Raw genomic sequence first — 20,792 nt, forward strand, 5'->3', positions numbered from 1 at the left:
GAAGCAGGGCCACAACTTACAAATCACAACACTCAATTCTGGGAAGCACTGGCACACTAGGTGTAAAAGATACGACACAAGTTTGCAACACAATCTGAGGGACTTTCTAGGAACTCCTAAAAAGAAAGAGAAAATGAAAATGAGGTCATCATGCATTTCTACATAATATATATACAATTTACGCTTGCATATCATGTACGTTTGCATATTATGTCAGATGTGGGAGTTCATACGCTCGATACTAAAAACTTCACAGCTGCTGCTCTGATACCGCACACAATCTGCTCATGAAGTTACACCAAGATATGAAGGGCTTGGACATGACAGGTTATCACACTGTACGGTTATGTCAAAGAGCTGATGGCACTCACAGCTGTACCTCACATGAACATTTAATTTAAGTGCTCCGTCTGAATGAAACAAGACCAACGTCAATTGAGAGACTGGATTTGATTAGACTAAGTCTCTGTGTCTCTGGACACGGCTTCCCCGCTACCCACTAGTGTAGTTTACTTTCACTTTAAATGTACATTTTTAAACATTTTGGTGTCAGTCCATCTTCACATATTGCAAAATAAAACCTTTCCATTGATACACCAGTGTGTGCCTCACTTGTCATATAACAAAGAATATTCTTGAAGTTACGTTTAAAAACATCCCAGGTACTTTCTTTGTTTTAAGCAGGTTTAATTGCAAATATCCCAAATTGACAAAAATGGAGTTAACCCCTTTTGCGATCAAACTATTCATTTCCTCTTAGCATTTTTCACTTCCACAGTAGCCACCTGACTTTGAAGAGGATAAAGTGCCATTGTTTTGCTTTGCTTCGTTTTGTTTTGTTTTGTTGCTGATCATTTAATGATGAACTGCAGCTACGCAGCATTTTAACCCCCTCTTTGGGAGGCCCTGTGGATTTCAAGAGGGTTAGGGTGCGTATCGATAGGCACAGGAAATTCTGAATTACACCTGAGATAAGTAGGTCGCATCATCTCTTCTTTCGCCCCGAGCCCATAAAGGCCAACTGTTAGGGTATAGTTGCTGTAACTGTGATATCGATGTATCGCCCGCACCCTCAACAAGGTATTTCCTGACTTGTCATTGCTACTTTGTCGGAAAATCCAAGCAGCTATATCCACAGGAGGAGGCAGCCATAGTTAGCTAATTATGGCACAATAACAGGAGCTAAGCCTTGGCTAGGCTCAAGTATTCTACCTTCTCTGCATATTACAGGGAACAAGATATTGGCTATTACACATATCTTCCCTCCTTTCATTTTTGTAGGGGGGGGGGGTAATGATCTTGCTCATCTATCAACACCCAACTTCTTTATTTTTTATGTCTAAATGTTTTTTAAATGGACAGGCACATTACTGTCAGATCCTTTCTTCAATAACACGTTTGAGCACATAAAAGGGGCAATTTTTTCTAGCTCTGTTGGACGTCTTTTGTATTAATCTGCTCTGCACAGTGAAAGAAAACTGAGACACATGGGGGGGGGGGGGCAGCCGGGAGACAAAGCCTGCACATCTGACACTTGGCGTGCACTGAAGCACCTGATTTATGAGCCATACAGTGCATCATCGATGAATGGAATACGTCAAGTGCGCTCCCGATTGTGGCCACACTTGAAACATATCACAATACATCACAGACATAACACTTCTGGTGTGATATAACTGCCTACAGAGCTGTAGACCTACTCCATGATGGGCATAAACATCCAAATGAAGAAACATTTCCCTATAAAAGCATCATGGATACGGTTATTACCATGATTTTTATGCCACCACACAATGAGTTACAGTCTGGAAGGTATATGGAGCTGCATAAAAAAAAAAAGAAAAGAAAAATCCCTCCATGCTTTTGGTTTTCATCAGTGTGAATCCAACTACAAAGAAACAGTATCCATGGCCTGCATCATAATGACTCTGAGTCAAATAATATTTTGAACCATCTTCATAGTGAAGTCATGACATCATCATCAAGATCACCATCATCATCATCATCATCATCATTACCACTGTCATCATGTACACATTATTTGTACTGCAGAATTTGAGGACTTGACCAAGGTACCACACCCAAGACCGCACAAGGGTCAAGCATAAAATGCTTGACATACAATTCATCAAGAGCAGGTTAGTGGGGAGTTATGTCATTGCAGTAGGTTGCCAAGAATGTGAAGCACTAACAACCTTTCAGTGCTAAAGTTGCAATATAAGGCTCAATCCATCAACAATTCATCATCCTGACTAAGGTTACCAGTGCAGAATTCATTAAAAGCAAATCATGGTCCGCAGAACCTGGTGCATTAAGAACCTTCTGGCACTGAAGTGACAGCACTGAACCCAAAACATCATCCCGATGGAATCTATCAGTCTCATCATTCATACCTCTTGTATTCGTTGCGGCGTCTGCGAGTCTCTGGAAGGCGTCCAGGAAGGCTGACAAGACGGTGATGGTGGCCCTGAATAGACAAACATCGAAAGAGAAATAGACAAATACATAGAGATAGCCCGTGAATGATGAATAGACAATCGCTGACATTTGGGTCATCAGCATTCTGTCAGAGCAGTTATCTGCTTATCTCTCCTTTCTGATATCCCCCTCCCCCCATCTTTGAATTTTGCAGCTGAGAAACACAACTAAATATAAAACTCTTACAAGAGGGTCATAGTCCTAGTATTTAGTCGATATTTATTTCTGGATCATGGGAAAACAAATCAGTGACTGAAAAACTGGAGAGATAGGAATACAAATATCAATCCCTATTCAAAAAATATACAGAGGAGTTGCTTGCTTCAACAGAACATCATCATTGGCCAATGAATGTCTCAAACAAAAAGCCAGGAAAATTACTTGGATGGACAATGCATTCATTTCAATGTGAACAATCTTCAGAAGAAAAAAAAATAAAATGTGTGACACATCTTCTTTGCCCTTAGTGTCACATGAAGTTTCAAACAAGCTATAAACGGGTGTATTAATCAAAGTTTTCTTCCTGGTATGTCCTGACAGAAAAGTGCTTGAATTTTATGCCATTTATCAGGGGGCAAAATGGGTGTATTTGAAATAAAGGTGGCCATAGCAAACTAGTAATTTATATTTACATCATTTAATAATTCCCCAAATGTTGCTTGGGAAAAGAAAGGGGGAATATTCAGTGCATATTTTGATATCTCTCAATTTTTGTGTTTACTCCAAGAGTGCAGTCTGAAGATCCTACTCCTAATGTGTGACCTGTGTCCACAAGGAATGTAAAGAAGCCGCTATCTGAAGTTGATTACACTACCGGCCAAAGATATCACTAATCAATTTCATTTTATCCGTCCCCTACTGTGCCACATTCATTTACTCAGGAAGTGGGGATTACATCAAAAAGTCCATATTTCTTCCTTGAGTGTGCGTTTCCCCTTTACCAGCATTATGCCCACTTTGGCCGAGTTTTGATTCGCATATCCACCATAATAAATCAATGTGGCTTTTCAGGGATGAGTCATACATCATACGGCATACCTAGCGGAACAAGATAGAGAGTGACTCCACAATTATGACAAAAAGCAATCATCCAAGCAACCAAGTATCATGGCCACCATGATACAAACAGTACAAAGGGGGGGGGGGGAGGAAAATTTGTCTTTATTAAAAATTCTTTTTGAGGAATTACACATTGGCGGCAAGTAATCATGTAATTGAAATTGTACATTCCACACATATCCAAGTATGTAGGCCTATGCATGTAGTAGAGTGCATGTATGTATATGATTTTCTTCATATCTGCATCTGCAGCAGATTTTTGTCATAGTAAAGTGGTAGGTGACGAGAGAGGCTATATCCAATGTAATTACTGTGATAAGCCGAAAAAAATGAAAGTGAATGATTCATCACTTGTGCCTTAAAATGACTAGCATATCATATTTTGGCATGAGGTTTTTTGAATGGTAAAACCAACATGCCTATTGGTACAAATACACTTTTTTTCTTTTCATGTGCACAGTAGAACTACAAACTAGCTAATTTTCCTGCCCTAGTTCAGCTATAACTCCCACTAAGGTACCCATCTACACACTGAGTCACTCGGGAACATTGTGGGTAAAACACCTTGTCCAAGAATATATAAACCAGGCAGGATTTGAACCAATGATCTCTAGTTAAAGATGTCCACAGTCATACCTACTAAACCAGAGTGATCCCCTATTTCACATATATTGAGAATTAACAATCTGGAATGTGACTTGAAGAAAGACAGATTTGTCAACTTACTTCAGCTGTGTGTGAAGCTTGCCAGCCTTGTTGTTGAAATCATCCCAGAGAGGGGCAGTGGACTGTATGAAGACAAAACACAGAAATCACGTTTTAAAGTAAAAGACACACATTCATCACTGGTTATGAATATCAAACATGCTTTCACAAACATCTTTTCTGCGGGGCAGAGTGTAACAAAGCTACTTGCATGCTTGTTCAGGGAAACCCAAACTCACATGGTATGCGAACAAGCACAGCAAATGATATATATGTACTTTACTTTCTGTTTGAAGAAATATCGGCCTTCACTCCAGTACCTATAAGCAGGAGAAGTTTTATAGTCTCCCATTTGGGGTGGGGCATGTTCTTTATCAAATAGAGTCTACACAAACACACATCTGTAGCTGGATGATCAAATAATGCTTTACACACACACATAGTAGCATATCAGCTGCTTACTGATCATTGTATTGTTTTTTCCTGCTTTTAATATTTCACATGTGACAATCTCAGTGAACATTGTTTGTAATTTCAAACAAAAGTACATATTCATACAAAATTTTGATATCCCCTCACATAATCGGCTGTCATTATTTTCGTTCCAGTCCAGTAGAGCATACAATTTGAGGAGATTTACACATCAACAAAAATTTCATGTTTACAGTTGTTGCCATTATTTGCCAATCAAGGGAACTGAACTTCCTATTAATATATGAGACTAACAATGCAGTCTCACATATTTGTTTTCTTCTGATAGCTCATGAAGAATTGAAATAAACTTCAACAAACCACTCAAACAATGCATCAAAAAGCACCGCGAAATGCCCACTGCTCAGAGTTTAATAGAGGTGTGACACCATACTAAAGAAGTACACATCACACCAGCGAGATGTTCACTATAGTCCAATGTGGTAAAAATACCCTACTGAAAGACTGAATTCCCATCAATGACAAACAACGCAATATTTTCTGCAGCTAATGATTTACCTAGGGGTGCATTTATCAATTCACTTCTGGCGTAGAATTAAGGTTTCCAAACAACTTTCAGGGAATTTTGGGCAGTTGATAAATGCAAAGCTGTTTTGATTATGGGGTTAGAAACCCGTTTCTGAAACACCAATAAAAGTGTGATCGCAAACGCGTTTGAGCCAGATACATATTTCTGTACAGTTGATTAATGCAAAGTTGATTTGAAATGCGTTTATAGTTCAGACCTGCCCACACCAACCACTGCCAACTACACATCTGGGCTCCTTGGGTCAAACTGCGCAATGGAGCTGTGCAGTGACAAGGCCTCCCGTTCAACTCAAGACAGAGTTAATGAATGCAACAACTCGAGAGACACGATTCAAAAGGCATATTTGCAAACACCTTTTGATAGTGGCTATTGAAATGCATTTCAAACATGGGGAAGTTGACAAACACAGCCTATACATGATGCCCCATGCCATGAAGACATCTATAAAATATTTTGTGAGAAGACATATTTCAATACCAATCCCAGTAGGTCATCCTGTGTCAATATCTACCCAAGATATCACCAACAACAACAAAAAAAAAAGACATCAAAGAACTAGTTGGGCAACTCAATGAAAACTGTGGCAGGTGACATACAGAAGTTGAGAACATTTGACTACTGACTTCAACTCAGTTGGACATCCATGAATTATGAATGAGTATTGTCACATGTAATGATGCAGACATCAAGACATCTATCAATATTTTGTGGCTTATACGTCTGCTATGGATGGTCAGTTGATCTGGTGTTTAAATCATACCTGATGTTCGGGGCTCAATACTAACTTTTTTTTTCTGATAGCCCATTTGGGCTACTAAAATATTAGAATTTGAAATTCAGTTTGCCCAAAATGTTAAACAAAACATTAAAATTTCATCTTTAATCTTAGCTGCCTGATCCGACCACCAGGAGATAGCTTTTTCTTTTAAATTTAGTGGCCTGACATCAATTTTTAGAGGCCCTGTGGCCACCGGGCCACCACTAATGTCTAACCCTGCCAACTCGTTTCTCCACTTTCAATTAATACATGTAGTTATCACACAAGCCACCCACTATTGTGTGTGTACGCACAATCAATGGGTCATACGCAGATACTACTACTCTTATATATTGATGTCTGTGTGATGTTGATTGGTTGGAGCAATATCAAACTCGACTGTCGGGGCGATGTGAACGTGTCATCGATACAAAAACTGCACTGCACACGCCCCCGTCCTACAACAAGGGGCATCTCCCTGACATCTATTTGACCTTTGGGTAGGTAAGTCATCTGGCCAATCCCCGCAGTACAGCCCTAAATGAGTGTGTACACACAAACACGCACACACACAATGCCAGTTCTTCCGATATCTCCGTCAGTGGCGGCGGCAGCAGCTTCAATACATCTGTGTACGTTTGACGGCTTTGACGGTAATGATAGCCCCAGGCCAAGCCGATTTCATTGTCGGGCAAATGAGACAGAGATTGAGAGGATAGGAAATGCGCCATGTACACACCTAAATTGTCGAACACTGGTGATTTGCGAGGACTGTCGGTACAACCTAATTTAGATCCACATCATGGAACAATATGAAATTTCCACATGACATATTGTTATCATACACAGTAGGCCGTACTTACTGTACTTCAATGTTCTAAAAGGCAGGACTTGAAGTAAAATTAACTTTATACGTGTCAAGCCATTTCAAGATATGAAATGACAGTAGAAAATGGCATTTAGCTAACCAGGGGCTGGTATTTACTTTTTTCTTTGCTTGCCCTTAGGAAGAATAAATCAACACTTTTTCAATATTTCACTTTTCAAAACAAGACAAAACAAAAAATGACTTGCCCCCCAAAAGAGTTGCATCAATTTGTGGAACTAATAAGCAGTATCAGTTTTCTTGTTGAAATAAAGAAAACACCAAAAATTCAAGTCAGAATCAACATTTTACTTGCGAAGTTAATTGTTCTTTAAGCCTTAATATAACATTAAAAATTATGTGAAATAAGATAAAATAAAAAAAAAAGCATTGGCAATCATTGCACTACAGCCTAAACAATACCAGGCTATATTTATGATTTCTCTTTACTCCATGCAACACAGAACCTAGTAGTAAACATATTGTGGTAACCCTTATAATTGTAACATGCTAAATTGTGTCCAATTTCTATGCCGTCAATTCAATATTGGGAGTAAGACTCAAAGAATACTATTCAGCATCACTCCCGTGCAGGGAAAACATAGCATAGTGCATAATTTAGTGAAATTACTGCAACACTCTGGTACAGATTAATGACATCACGTACACATATTTATGAGTGTTCACACACTGTACATGCTGCCATCATGATAATGTTTCTGGCCACATGGCATAATTTCCCATTTTAGTAATTAAGGAATTAATCTTTTTCCCTTGAAATTCACAGACATGCTCACGTAAATGTAAAGACATGGCTAGAAAAAAAAAAAGAAATAAGATGTCTCTTGGAGCTTCATCGTCTGCTGTCCAGTCGAGAATTTTCGACGGTGGGTTTATATTGGCTGCCAGACCTATACCAGGAGCGCATCATTCATTTACCGGTCATGTTCCCCATCATGTCACCACAAGATAAGCATCTTGCTCTTCCTCCCTGCCTCTGAACTGGCTTTGATGGCCATGACTCATGCTCAATTTCACTTTAATTACAGCTTCTTTCAACAATGGCCTCACATTTTGGTGGCGAGTGGACCCCCCACCCCCAATCCCTTTCATCCCCTCCCACACACACACACACACACACACACACACACACACACATTCTCCCGTCACAGTTTTGTGATCACACACTCTCCAAATCGACATTAAACCCTTTTGCGTCACGCCATCGCCTTTATACACAACACCCATCTGGCGGGGGCCAGCTTCAGAGAAAATCTCGGCCGAGAGACGGTGAGCGGTGAGCAGCATGGAGATGGGGGAGGTCCCATCGCGAAGTTTGTGAAACCAGCGCATCTCGTATAGATAGCAATTAGCATTTTATGCATCACACGAGTACTCATGTTTTATCAGAGAGAAAAACAAAAGACTTCCAGAGTACACATGGTTTCCCAAAGCTGATGTGCACATACAGTAATATAGAACATGCTGTAAGAAGATCCAACCTGCATGGCGTCAGCTGTGCTGTGTAAGTCGAAGTTTGAATACAAAAATGTGTTCATACACCATGTACAAAGTTGTACATACAATATCTCATTGCCCCAAACCACAACAGGGAAAAGCCACCTGGTTACAGTATGTATGTCTACCAGCCATCTGGGTGCACAAGGCGAAATAAAGTGGGGGGGGGGGGCTGTTAGATGTTTTCACTTCATCACAGATTCAACAACATTAATTTTGCTCTTCCTGACGCACTAAATGCATACGTATTCACATGGAATTCATCAACTGTTAAACACACACACACATCAACCATGTAAACACCATCAATCAGTACATCTGCCCTAAAAATAGTTCCATTCAGTTCGAGCACTGTAAGAGTTTCTCTCACATACACTGTATGATCAATAATCACATTCAGCAATTCAATGCTCTCACACCTGCTCAGGTTTAGTGCAGTTTTTTCACATAAAATTTTCAGCTTTAGTCATACTCAAGAATACCTGGAGAGGAGAGTATACAAAGTCATATAAATTATTATACTTTGAAGATTCACACTAAAGATAATCTTGCTCCCGAAATTAACATTTGTACACCAAACAGCATGAAAGCTTTCTAACACAGCATACATAGAGTATGACAACTGATATCTATGTAATGATTAGAGAATTCAGAGAAGATGAATACCCTTCCTAGCATGCAGCTTGGCAGACCAATTTGCTATCTGTGTTCCCCCTTTTTATTCTCATTTTCTCTGCATCATTATTATTCTTTTCATTTAATTATTTTCCAATTTGCCTTGTAATTGGCAATCTGAGGCTCTCCATCTCCTGTTCATCTCTGCCAAGAATTACTTGTCAGCGAAGCTAATCCTATACCTCCATTTTGGGACCCAATTGATTCAAATGTAGCTTTTGGGTAAGGTTTTGTGCAGTGTAACTTGTGCAGTCAGGGAAGGAGTGTACGAATTGAACTGCTAATCAAGTGTTCTGTTGCTCTGTTCCGAGTGTTTCACTTCTTTTCATTGAAATCAACTTCTGAACATGGAGCAGAGATTCCCTTTAACCCCCGAGCAAAAGTTCATTTTCAATGAACCAGCTGTTTAACATGATGCATGGTGAAATCTCTTATCAGTATACGAAAGATGGATTTTGCTCCCTTAACAACTGTGACACCTCATTTGCTAAGATGATATTTCTAAAATTTTACTGCTGTTTCTTCAATAGATGTCTAGTCCTTCAGATAAATTGATGATGCACAAGGCTCTATGCAGCCAAATGTCTTTCACCTTCGATCTGACAAGGATCTTTTGAGCAAAAGCTCCTCAGAAAGAGCTGGACACGAGACTACACCTGGGTGTGGGTGTGAGATGTGGCACATGAAAGGTCTGTTGCTAGGCAACCAGGAGCCTGTGTGAACTTGGGTTTCAGTCAACCTGGCACACATTAAAATACACACACAGAAAGCTCTCATTCCACAATGCATGGAGTGAGGGCGAGGCAGTGATGCTCAAATGTGCAACGTTAATGAGACCAAAATTGCGTAACCGGCACAGTTGCTATCAAGCAGCTATGGCAGTAACTTTGTAGTATTAGTAGCAGTCCTTAATTCCATAATCATTTTGATAGGCAAAGATCATTAGTAGGCTGAATTTAAGTGGATATTACAACTGCATTAAATCACATCACCACATCACACACACACACACACACACACACACAAACTCATTGACAAACAGACACACACACTGTGCACACGATGAATACGGGGTACATTTTATCAAGGGATGAAACTGAAGTTCAGTGTCCATCTCCGCTGGAAAACAGTCGGATTTGCTGAAAACTCAACAATGCACTGTGTGGCCACCTCTCTCGGCTCTTACATGCGGTATAAACAGTCCCCCTGGCGAACAAGTCTCTGGAGGGCAATTCGAGTCCATTGTCGCTCCATCGTTATCACAAACGAGCGACAATTCCGATTTCTCGCCATCGCAAGGGAGAGGAATCGGAGCCGATGCCTGATGAGGGGCTGCCAGAATGAGATGATTATCTTGTGGGGAGATATTACGCCAGGAGGTGCGCCATCAGCAAAGCCCAGACTGCATGATGACGAGGTTCGAGGAGGAGAAGAAAAGGGATTTTTCAAGAGGGAGTTAGACGGCGGGGAGGGGGAGGAGGAAGAGGAGGAAAGAGCATTGCAGATGGATGCGGCTCCTCAAGTAAAGCAGGATGTGGGCACAGATTGTTATCGCATTATGGCAACTTGGATACAAATCTCCCAAGAATCTTTTTAGGACTTCCTTCCGCTTTGTGCTACTGTCTACCCACTCCAAACACACGATGCAGAACATGACATTAATATGAACTGCTGTTTGACGGTGGCGACACAATACATGCTCCATCTCTACTACATGCATGCTAAATATACAAGAAACTATGAAGTTTGATTTACACTGAACACTTTGCATTTGGGCCTGTAATACAGTGTAAAGTTGTGTAATTCGTTGTTCAGAAAGTCAAATCTAATAGCCCATGGACATATAGATCCTGCAGTTGATTACTACTGTGCAATTCTTCACAGTTAAATTTCCAGATACGTATCTGTGCCAGTGGGCAAAGAAAAGGCCCTAGCATGGGTGCCAATTGGCAAACACAGCACAACATAAGGGTTAAACTCTATAGTCTGTGTAAAAATTGTAATCAAGTACAGTGTATGTGCTTTAGTAGATGACCCCCCCCCCCCACCCACCCCACCACACACACATACAATTTGTAGATGCATACAAACCACATGATTAATTCAAAATTGATGTGAGAACATTACTGCTCCCTTTTATTACCTCCGCCAAGGGAGGAGGTTATGTTTTCATTACCATTGGTTTGTTCGTTTGTTTGTCCGTGTGCAAAATAACTCAAAAAGTACTGAGCGGATTTGGATGAAAACTGCAGGAAAGGTTTAGAATGATACAAGTAACAAACGATTAACTTTTGGTGATGATCCGAGAATTTTGGGGGAATTTATGAAGGATTTTTGATATTTTGGCAGGTAGGGTCAATAAACTTGGGAGTTCAGGCTGCGCGTATTTGAGGTTTGCATCCGCGCACTAAAGTGCGTGCTCTAGCTTCTGCTAGGGTGAGGCGCGCCGTGCAGCTGAGGGTTTATGACGTAACAAAGGCTTCTATATTGGGAAATCAGGCGACTTTCAGCACACAATTAAGTACGTATGGGTGGAAATCACTGATATCTCTATGGAAGAACAAGATCAGTGGTGAAAATGATTTGCATGCTTGGCGGAGGTCTGCGCTCTCAGAGTGCTTCTCTAGTTATTGTTTATAATGGACATTGCAAGCAATAATATATTGTAAACCGAGAATTGCCAGCTAGAATATTGGGCATGAAGAACAGTGGCACACTCACTATTGTAAACCGCTTACTGTTGTGTACATTGTACATCAATGCCTTTTGTTAAAGGAAATAATAGCCGCAAACATATAGCACAAAAGTGTCATAAAGATTTTTATTACGGACAAGCGAATGCAAGTCACAAAAGCAATCTTTCTAGTGATTGCACTGCCATGGTAACAGGAGAGGAAAGCATAGAACACAAAATCTACTCATAATGAAGAATTGATAACTACAGTACGTATTCTGCAGACGTTATATGCCACCAAAATTCCACACTCTTTGCAGCAACCTCACTACCAGCAATACTATTAAAACTGTGGTCAATACAAAGGGAGCACATTGCCTTGAAACGGAAAACATGACCTCATTGGCACACATTCTTTACTGGCTGTGTGCTTTTTGAAGTGTAACATGTATAACCGGATTCAACAGCCCTCCAAGACGAGACTAGGATCTGGGCAATCAATACTGTAGCACATGCATTGTACAAAGTCAACCACACACACTAAAAAGAGAGAAAAAAAAATGTTCTTTGCGTCAGAGGATAAATGGTCTACTGATCGTCCATCACAGGGAATGGTGACCTAGCCTTACTCAAACACAAGCTTTTCCACGCTTTGACAGTTTAGCACTCACAGAAAACTGCACCACCAAACAACCTTGATCATGAACACACCTCCAACTGTGCAGTCTGATGAAAAAAAGGAAAAAAAAAGTTGTATTTATTCAAGTCTGTCACAAAAGCATACAATGATAAATGCAAATACATATATCATTCAGCTCACTGTACAATTGAATACCATTGACTACTGGTCTCTTTTATATCATATTTCCCAATTTCTGATTTTCATCATCCCCTTTCCAATGTCCATACAAATTAATATTTGCACAAGCAGTTTGCACAACTTTACAAAAACTTGGAGGATAGAGTGACAAAGAAAAAAGAGAGATGGAAAAAATCTGTAAAGAAAAATGCACTGAGTCATAACTATGAAACATCAAACATAGACATCAGGATTCACTGTTCCACTCAAGTATTCAGTACCCTATGCCTGGTCATTACAGTAGAACGTTGTGTGTCTCACTCTTCATCTGGTGTGCTTTATCAGCAAGCAATCATTCCCCGGTTCCAATCTTATCGTAAGCGTGCTGTAAATTTGCAATGAAGTTGAGTTTCCACATTTTTCTCTTTGGCGCATTTATAGGAAATATCTCACTGTAGGCCTAAACCTGTTGGGAATTTATCTACTCTCTTTGGGATTACGATCTATGAATATATGCCATGTTATCATTAGTCACACAATGTATCATCACCTTGGACACATACAACTTGTACAATGTACCTAAATATAATGGACTTTGTAAACAGTATGTACTATGATCATGGTAAAATATCTACCCATGTAATATTATACATTATCAGCATACAGACTCCATTAAATTTCAGCAACACACACAATCACTTAGAACATCAAGTACATTGTAGCTTGAAGGTGAGTTTTGCTGCTCTTGCTACTCATGTGGGGGAAGAAAAAAGAATACCGACGGGTTCACTGTGGATTATTTGGAAGAGAAAATTCAAACCATCGTTCAGTCATTCAACTGGGATTTCCGCTACAATGTACAAGCACACTGTCTCAACTCATTCCTCATCAACATTGAATAGTCCACTAATTATAATATGAATCATCATTATTTGAGGACATGAATAATGCTTTGTATATAAGCCATAAAGAGATGATTTGGGGGTATAACTCCATATCAGACTTATACTGGGGCAAGCCAGGGCATAATTTGCAAAACATCATTTTCACCTCACACCAAGTGCATGTGTGTGGGGGAGGGGTGGAAGGGGGGGGGGACATCTAGAATTCATGGGACTGGTTATTCTCCTTCATCACTTCTTCTGAATGCAGATGCACACAAGTGGAATAAATCTCCGGCGTGAAAGATGAAAGGGGCAAAAAATCCAGCAAGCTTCATTCAAGCTTCCAATATTATTCACGAGAGGGGAGATAGGAGAGAGAGAAAAAAAGCATGAAAGAGAGAGAAAGAGTGTGAGGCGGAGTAAAATGCAAAGCATGGAGGTAGTAGTATTTGCTCAGCCGAAACAGCATTGCACAGAGCCTCACACTCTTCATTCATGAAGAATCCTGACAGAACCTCACGGCAAAACGGTTTATACTGGGTGCAGAATGTGTTGGCTTCATCTTCAGCTATTGCAGGCACAAAAATGAATGAATGAATGAATGAATGAATGAATGAATGAATGAAACATTTACAAAAATAAAGTAAAGTAAAACAAAACAATAAATTTGAGTTTAACCATCTAGAGAAAACATGATCTTGTTTTCATATCATCATTGTTACCAGTTTTGCACCAAAACAAATCTTCAAAATGCAGCAGACCAATTTAATTGGGGTATCCCATGGGTACTATGTGCAGGAGCTGTTCTTCTCTGAAGATCTGATGATACATTCAGAAGTGTAGTGGACAGGCACTGCATGTACCATTAGTCCAGAATGCAAAATTTGCTCTTTTGCATGCAGAAGGGCAGATATCCACACCATTTGAGAGGGAAGGTCTTTCATACAATGTAGCGATGATCATCTACAATTAACATGACAATGGCATCTGCGAACAGCACAAAGTGCAATAGTGCATATACACCTGTACAATAAATATACTGTACATACAGCGTATTTCCAGCCTTCTGCCAAATCAAGAAATTCAAGCATACATCCCCATGTGCCAAGCACTGGAATAAGGCAAACCCGCTTAAACAAGTGGAATACCAAATCAGCTAGAGTTGGCCATACTTGCATAGTAGCACGAGGGGCATATTTCCCTGGTCATTGACATCCTCATCCCAATGAACTCGCCAGCTCGGAATTTCCTGTCATGTTCAATTCATCTCAAAGCTGATGTTTCGTGTATATGTGCAACATTTGGTTTCAATCCAATGCTACACAAAGTCTGCATCAAGTTGTGTATCACATGCTTTGATGATGTGTGTTCTTGTTGCATTAATGTCCACAGCCTTACCAGTTTTTGCATAATAAAAATGGTGCATCTCCTCTTAAAACTTTGAATACAAAGCTACAGAAAGCAATTATTCCATGACAATAAGTCTAAACGAAAAAATACGTCATTACATGAAACTATACACCGTACAATAACATGTACAAAGCTGAAGTCTGTCCAAAAAGAAGACTAAATATGCATCACAAACATACAAAAGTGTAATTCAAAGCAGCTACAATGCATCTAATCTATTAGCCTTCGTATGTTGTAGATCCGACAAAGAGAGAGTATTGTGAATACAAAATCCATGCCACAAGTCACTGCTATTACATACATTTCAATAGGTAGACAAATGATACGAAAAACGTGTGTGTGCGGCATTTCTGTGGACACATTTCCTCGGCATCCAGCAACAGAATTTTCGGACCGTCCACCTGTTTGCCCACGCACTGCACCACCAGGGGCATCCCACATCCCACATCGCCTCCTTTTGAAACGAGATCACATGTGTGACTACGCAGGAGATTGAAGTAATGGAGAGAATTTAGCAGTCAAAGCATGCATGCAGATGATCCTCTCAATTCATGCATTAACTTCCAAGAAGCCAGTAGCTGCTTCCAATGTGATCAAACTTGAACAGTGATGAAAACCTCCCCTGTACAACGACAGATGACAGGATGGTATGGAGTGATGAAAATCAGCGGGAGAGTGGATGCGAGTAGGAAAGAGCTGGATATCACAAATTGTGAGATTACATGAACACATGGGCATTTCCACGGTAAAAGGTACATTTCAGGGATGTCACTTTATTTTCTGTTTCCAATATGCATTACCCCCCCCCCCCCCCCCAAAAAAAAAAAAAAAAAAAAAAATATATATATATGATCTTTTACAACAGTTTCATGAGAGATAACTTTGGCCCAAAATTGCTTCAAAGAAGCAGCAATCTATTAGAATTTTGCCAAAATAAAGAATTGGGAGGGTAATTATGTAACGATGGACAGACAACTATGGAATGTAGTAGCATATGATGGTCAAATAATGAATGCTCATTGAAAATTTGTTGTTTTTTAATTGAATGGCCTAATATTGGTAAGAAACGATAGTAACAGCCCTAAAATTCTGAACACTATGTTTTATATCATTTCTGGACTTAGTGGTGAATGTACATGTACATAACATGGACAAACAAAACTATATCATTTTTGTCTGTCCATGTTACGTATGCATGCATGTTTATGTTACCCTAATTTTTTTTTTTCATTCTGGCAAAATTCTAATAGATTGCTTCTTTGAAGGCAAGCAATTTTGGGGCGAACTTATCTCTCATTAGACTGTTCTGAAAGAGCGTATTACATATATTGCGGGGGGGGGGGGGGGGGGGGTAATGCACACTGGAAACAGAAAACAAAGCGACATCCCTGAAAAGAACCCTTTAACCAGGGAGGTGGAAATCACCTCCCTGCTTTAACTGTGGAAATGCCCGCGTGCATGCATGTCTGCTCATTGGAGAATAAAACAAAGCACAAAAAAAAAAAATCCAAAGCAAAAGACAAACATTACCATGTAAGGATTGCAGGGCATGATGTCACAGACCAAGTATGTGTGTGTGTGTGTGTGTGTGTGTGTGTGTATGTGTGAATATGACAGAGAAGAATTTTTTTATCAATGATCCAATTAATCTTCATAACAAACTTAACCTTCATACAGCAGACATTAGACCCATGATCAAAGTTTGCTTGTATTCTGATGATAGTGTACCTTGTACATATACAGTTAACAGTTAACATAGAATAAAATCTGAAATGCAAACAGCGCTTCAGAGGTCACAATCAACAGCTGCTAGAATTGGATTAACTGCAAATACATGGAGTACCGCAAAGACAGTTTTGAATCGAATATTTTCAAAGATGAATGTTCAGAACATCTTTCATTGTACACGTGTACGGCTGTAGGCCTATGATGATGTATTGTCTTCATGGATTTTTTGAGTCATGACTCACTGTCTCTCCAATGTATAAATTCTTCATTGTTTACCATCAAATAATAATCAGGTCTTCTTCTTTTTTGCAAAAAAAAAAATAAAAAATCATTACAGTCATACAGTTATACACTGTACATGCAGCGAACTTATCTTACAGTACATAGAATGTACAATTGTGAATGTGATGTATTATAAAGATGTGCATATATTGCTCCTGAAATGATTCTTGCGGACAGGTCATGATTTGGGAGCCTACAGCCTTTTCAAACAAAGAGCACAATCATGCTTAAAAGAAAACAAAATTGCAGAATTATCCACTTTAAAATAAGTCTTTGTTTAAAGGCATAAATGATTCTCTTCATTTTCTGTTTCTTTTCTGGCAGACAGAGCATTAATGTCCTTCACCACAATTGTACACTGTAATTATATTACTGTAATTTTACAGGCATACATTCATTCATTACAATGAAAAGCTACAGATGCTGTACATACATGTACATACGTACATGTATTCACATCTGCATTCAGCAGCCTGTGATATGGAATATGAATATTTCATTGTATTCAGTGGGAGAAATCAATATTCCCATTCCCAGGGAAAGAGATTTTCACAGTGCTCCTGGCAGGACAATCCCCTTAATACAACGAGACAAATATCCCGTCACATAAATGATGCACTAGACACTGTATCTGTGCCGCTTCCATTCAATACACCAGACATGAAGCCTTGAGAACGCATGAATAGCTTGGAGTGTAACGCCATTCATACAGGCTATGATAATTTCATAAATGGTTGTTGGTCTGTACAAGGCCTGCTATCATCCGTCTTCACGCGGCACGCTTGCATTGTAGCAGTACGTCATCACTCCCCTTTTTCAAATTGATTGGCTATTAATAATTAGGGAGGGAGCAACCATCGCATAAAAAGCTGGCTGTGAAATTATCCCGTCCCGCGCAGACTAGAAACAACCATCCATTGCATCCATGGACAGTGTGGCATGCATGGTGGGGTGTGGACACTATGAGGTTTCATCCTGCAGCTTGAAATGGCTTCCATAGGCCTGTAATTAAAGGTTTTGACCGGAGTTTGTGTCCTCTCCATGAACTCAATGCCAGGACAATCTTCTCATTTCTTTCTACTCTGCAAGCAGTAATTAGCCAAAGCATGAAGGTATCTGAAAGTGTACTTTCAACTCCTGATACCATTTACACACTTTGCTTCATTACTGTGCAAAAGGAACTGATACTTGAATAATAGCAATATAAACTTTCTTAAGTAGTTAACAACAAATGTTGCAATTGATACAATTATGACCGATATGAAAGTGCTTCCTAAACAAAATACCAATACCTAGAGATGTAACAAATGAGATCCACTAATTGTTACAGAATTATGAGCATCTTATCATTCGGGAAAAGGAAGTCTTGGAATAGAGACAGCACTTCAAGAGTTTTAAATAAAAGAAATGATACAATGCAAAATGAACTCCATATTGCAGACTGAATAAAAACACTATGACACAGTATATCATGTGCTTCCTTTTTTTTTTCATTGAAATATTTTATAAACTGAGAAGATACAATCACAAATTTATGCAGCTAGATAAATGTTTAGTTCACAATTTCATTTGCAAGGGTGGCAACAAACCAGTAGAATTTGACTTTGCTGTCAAAATCATATCATGCATACATGTGTACAAGTGCTGTGCAATTGAGCTTCTTTCACAGATTCTATGACATTACAGTACTGTATACGGCATATATTTCGCGAGTCTAAATTTTCGCGAATCAGGAATTCACCCAATGATTTCGCGAGTGGTTAAATTCGCGATCGTGGAGTCCTGCACCGAACAGAGAAACGCACATGCGCACGTCACATTCACATCGGGATCAGAGTCAATATATTCGCAAATAGCACCTGATTCGCAAAATTCGCGAAAATAAAAACCTCGCGAAATATTCAGCGTATACAGTATAATATACAATGTACAAATAAAGTGAACTCAATTTTCACCGTTTTCTGCTGAAACTATAAAGTTTTCTCACTAGAAGAAAATATGGCTCAAAGACAGAGTTTGTCAACGTGAAATCAATGAGAGAGAATGAGTACAACATATTGCCAAACTGAGGTGGATTGTCAACTGTACACTTCTCCCTCGGGAATGCAATTATTCTATACTATGGTTGAGCTGCAAGTGGCAAGACATGTACATGTAATGTACACATACATATTGGTAAGTCAATCTTATATCATATACATGTAAAACTGACAAGGGGCAACATGTGTTGAAATACACTGTAGGCCAGGTATTATTATGTACTGCACAGTCAGTGATGGACTAAAGGCATTATAGTCCATGTTTGAATAAAATCTGTTATGTCTGAGAAGGGTCTGGTTGGACTTCCAACAACTAAAGTCTACAATAATGTACAGCTGTAAGTCTAGCATCCATTAACTGGCACAGTAACCAGACGATCCAAGGTACACATGGGCAATTCCACGGTAACTCGCGTTACAAATAATGGGTACATTTATGGGATAATGTGCCAATATCTTTGTAATTGGAAGGATCCACAAGTTACTTTTTTCATCATTGGTTAAGTAGACATACACCAACTAAATGAATCCAAAAAGAAAAATAAAGGACAAACATGTTGGGATTCTTGAATCATTTAATTTTGGTAACTCGCGTTACACAAAAAGGACATGGTCAATTCTATAAAGGCCTCTTTTTGGAAAGTCTCCTCATACTAGACAATCCTGATAAAAGTTTTCCTACCTTGAATTGATAGTGGGTTAGGACTCATGAATTAACACTATCAAAGTTGAGTAACAATGACCTGGTAAAATGTAGGGAGCCTTTTTATCGGTAACTCGCGTTACGGTAACTCGCGTTACATTATGTCCACTAACACAGGGTGACACAAATTGATGACATACAACTGTTCTGATGGCACTGAATCTTGTGTTGAATATTTTGAGAGATGCTTAGTACATAGTAAAATGAATAAATGTTAAACAAATATTTTACTAACTACCCAATTGATAGAGAAGAATGTTTTTAAGACTAAAAAGAGCTTCACTCCTCAAAGAGACCCTGAATATGTTTCAATATATACCCAGATGATTTAGGTGTATAAGTACATAATTTTCAGAGTGTAAAAATGAAAGATGTTGAAATTCTTTTAAAAACAAAACATAAAAGTATCAAACCCTATTGACAAAAAAGCCTACAATCTTTCAAAAATTAAAATCCTGTCTTTTTGAAAACTCTAATTTCTTTGCAACTAACTGACAAATAGACCAGTTCGTAATTCCACTTTGCGCATGAGCAGAAAAAGTTCATTTGTCCCAACAGGCATTTTGGTTTGTAAATTCACTGATATTAGCATCTGTGATGTGATGATTATTCATGTGATCCTTATCTAAATGATGCTTGCCAGCACATCCACCTGACAGCAAGAATGGTATTTTGCAATATAAAAGGAAATAAGCTGTTACTGCATTCAATACAAAACAATGAAATGGATGCTTGCTAAATTATAAACTGATGGGAGTATTCTGATCCCCTGATCGAAATGAAAGTTCATTCTTTTTTTGAACATGAATTCCATAAATTGTTATGTCAGGCAAGTTTTATGCATTATGCCACTTTGAAAAAGAGTGAAGTGCCGAACCAACTGAGAGAAAAGAAAGGTCATTTGTACCAATGTGTACATGAACTACAGTGTAATTACGAACTGGCTTATTACCCTACATCAACTTAAATAAGCACTCAATTGATCAGTGTTTTTGTAGTAGCCATGATTAAAAAAGTCATGGGCGTGCATACTCGAGCAGTATTCGAACTAAGACCTCCTGATCTCCGGACGGGCATCATCTCGCAACTAGACCACCGAACTTCCGCCCGACTAGAAGTGTTGGTTCTAATCCTTATATCATGCAGCGGGTACTGCATAATTATTCAAATTCATGAAATTCTATCGTTGAGATGT

The 20,792-nt window shown here is 39.2% G+C and overlaps 2 protein-coding genes across 2 annotated transcripts in view; one reads left to right on the forward strand and one right to left on the reverse strand.

Annotated features, from left to right (window-relative positions):
• Window positions 1-20,792, reverse strand: part of LOC140232810 (uncharacterized) — a 132,107-nt gene that overhangs the window by 104,700 nt on the left and 6,615 nt on the right. The window contains exons 2-3 of the mRNA XM_072312926.1: window positions 4,264-4,325; window positions 2,394-2,467 (exon numbers count right to left, since the gene is read on the reverse strand). Coding sequence (XP_072169027.1) covers window positions 2,394-2,467; window positions 4,264-4,325 — 136 coding nt within the window. The remainder of the gene's footprint in view (window positions 1-2,393; window positions 2,468-4,263; window positions 4,326-20,792) is intronic.
• LOC140232785 (proteasome subunit alpha type-7-like) overlaps window positions 1-20,792 on the forward strand; it is a 93,001-nt gene that overhangs the window by 40,865 nt on the left and 31,344 nt on the right. The gene's annotated exons all lie outside the window — the stretch shown is intronic.

Source organism: Diadema setosum, chromosome 9 (assembly GCF_964275005.1).
Source record: "Diadema setosum chromosome 9, eeDiaSeto1, whole genome shotgun sequence".
Classification (NCBI taxonomy): domain Eukaryota; kingdom Metazoa; phylum Echinodermata; class Echinoidea; order Diadematoida; family Diadematidae; genus Diadema; species Diadema setosum.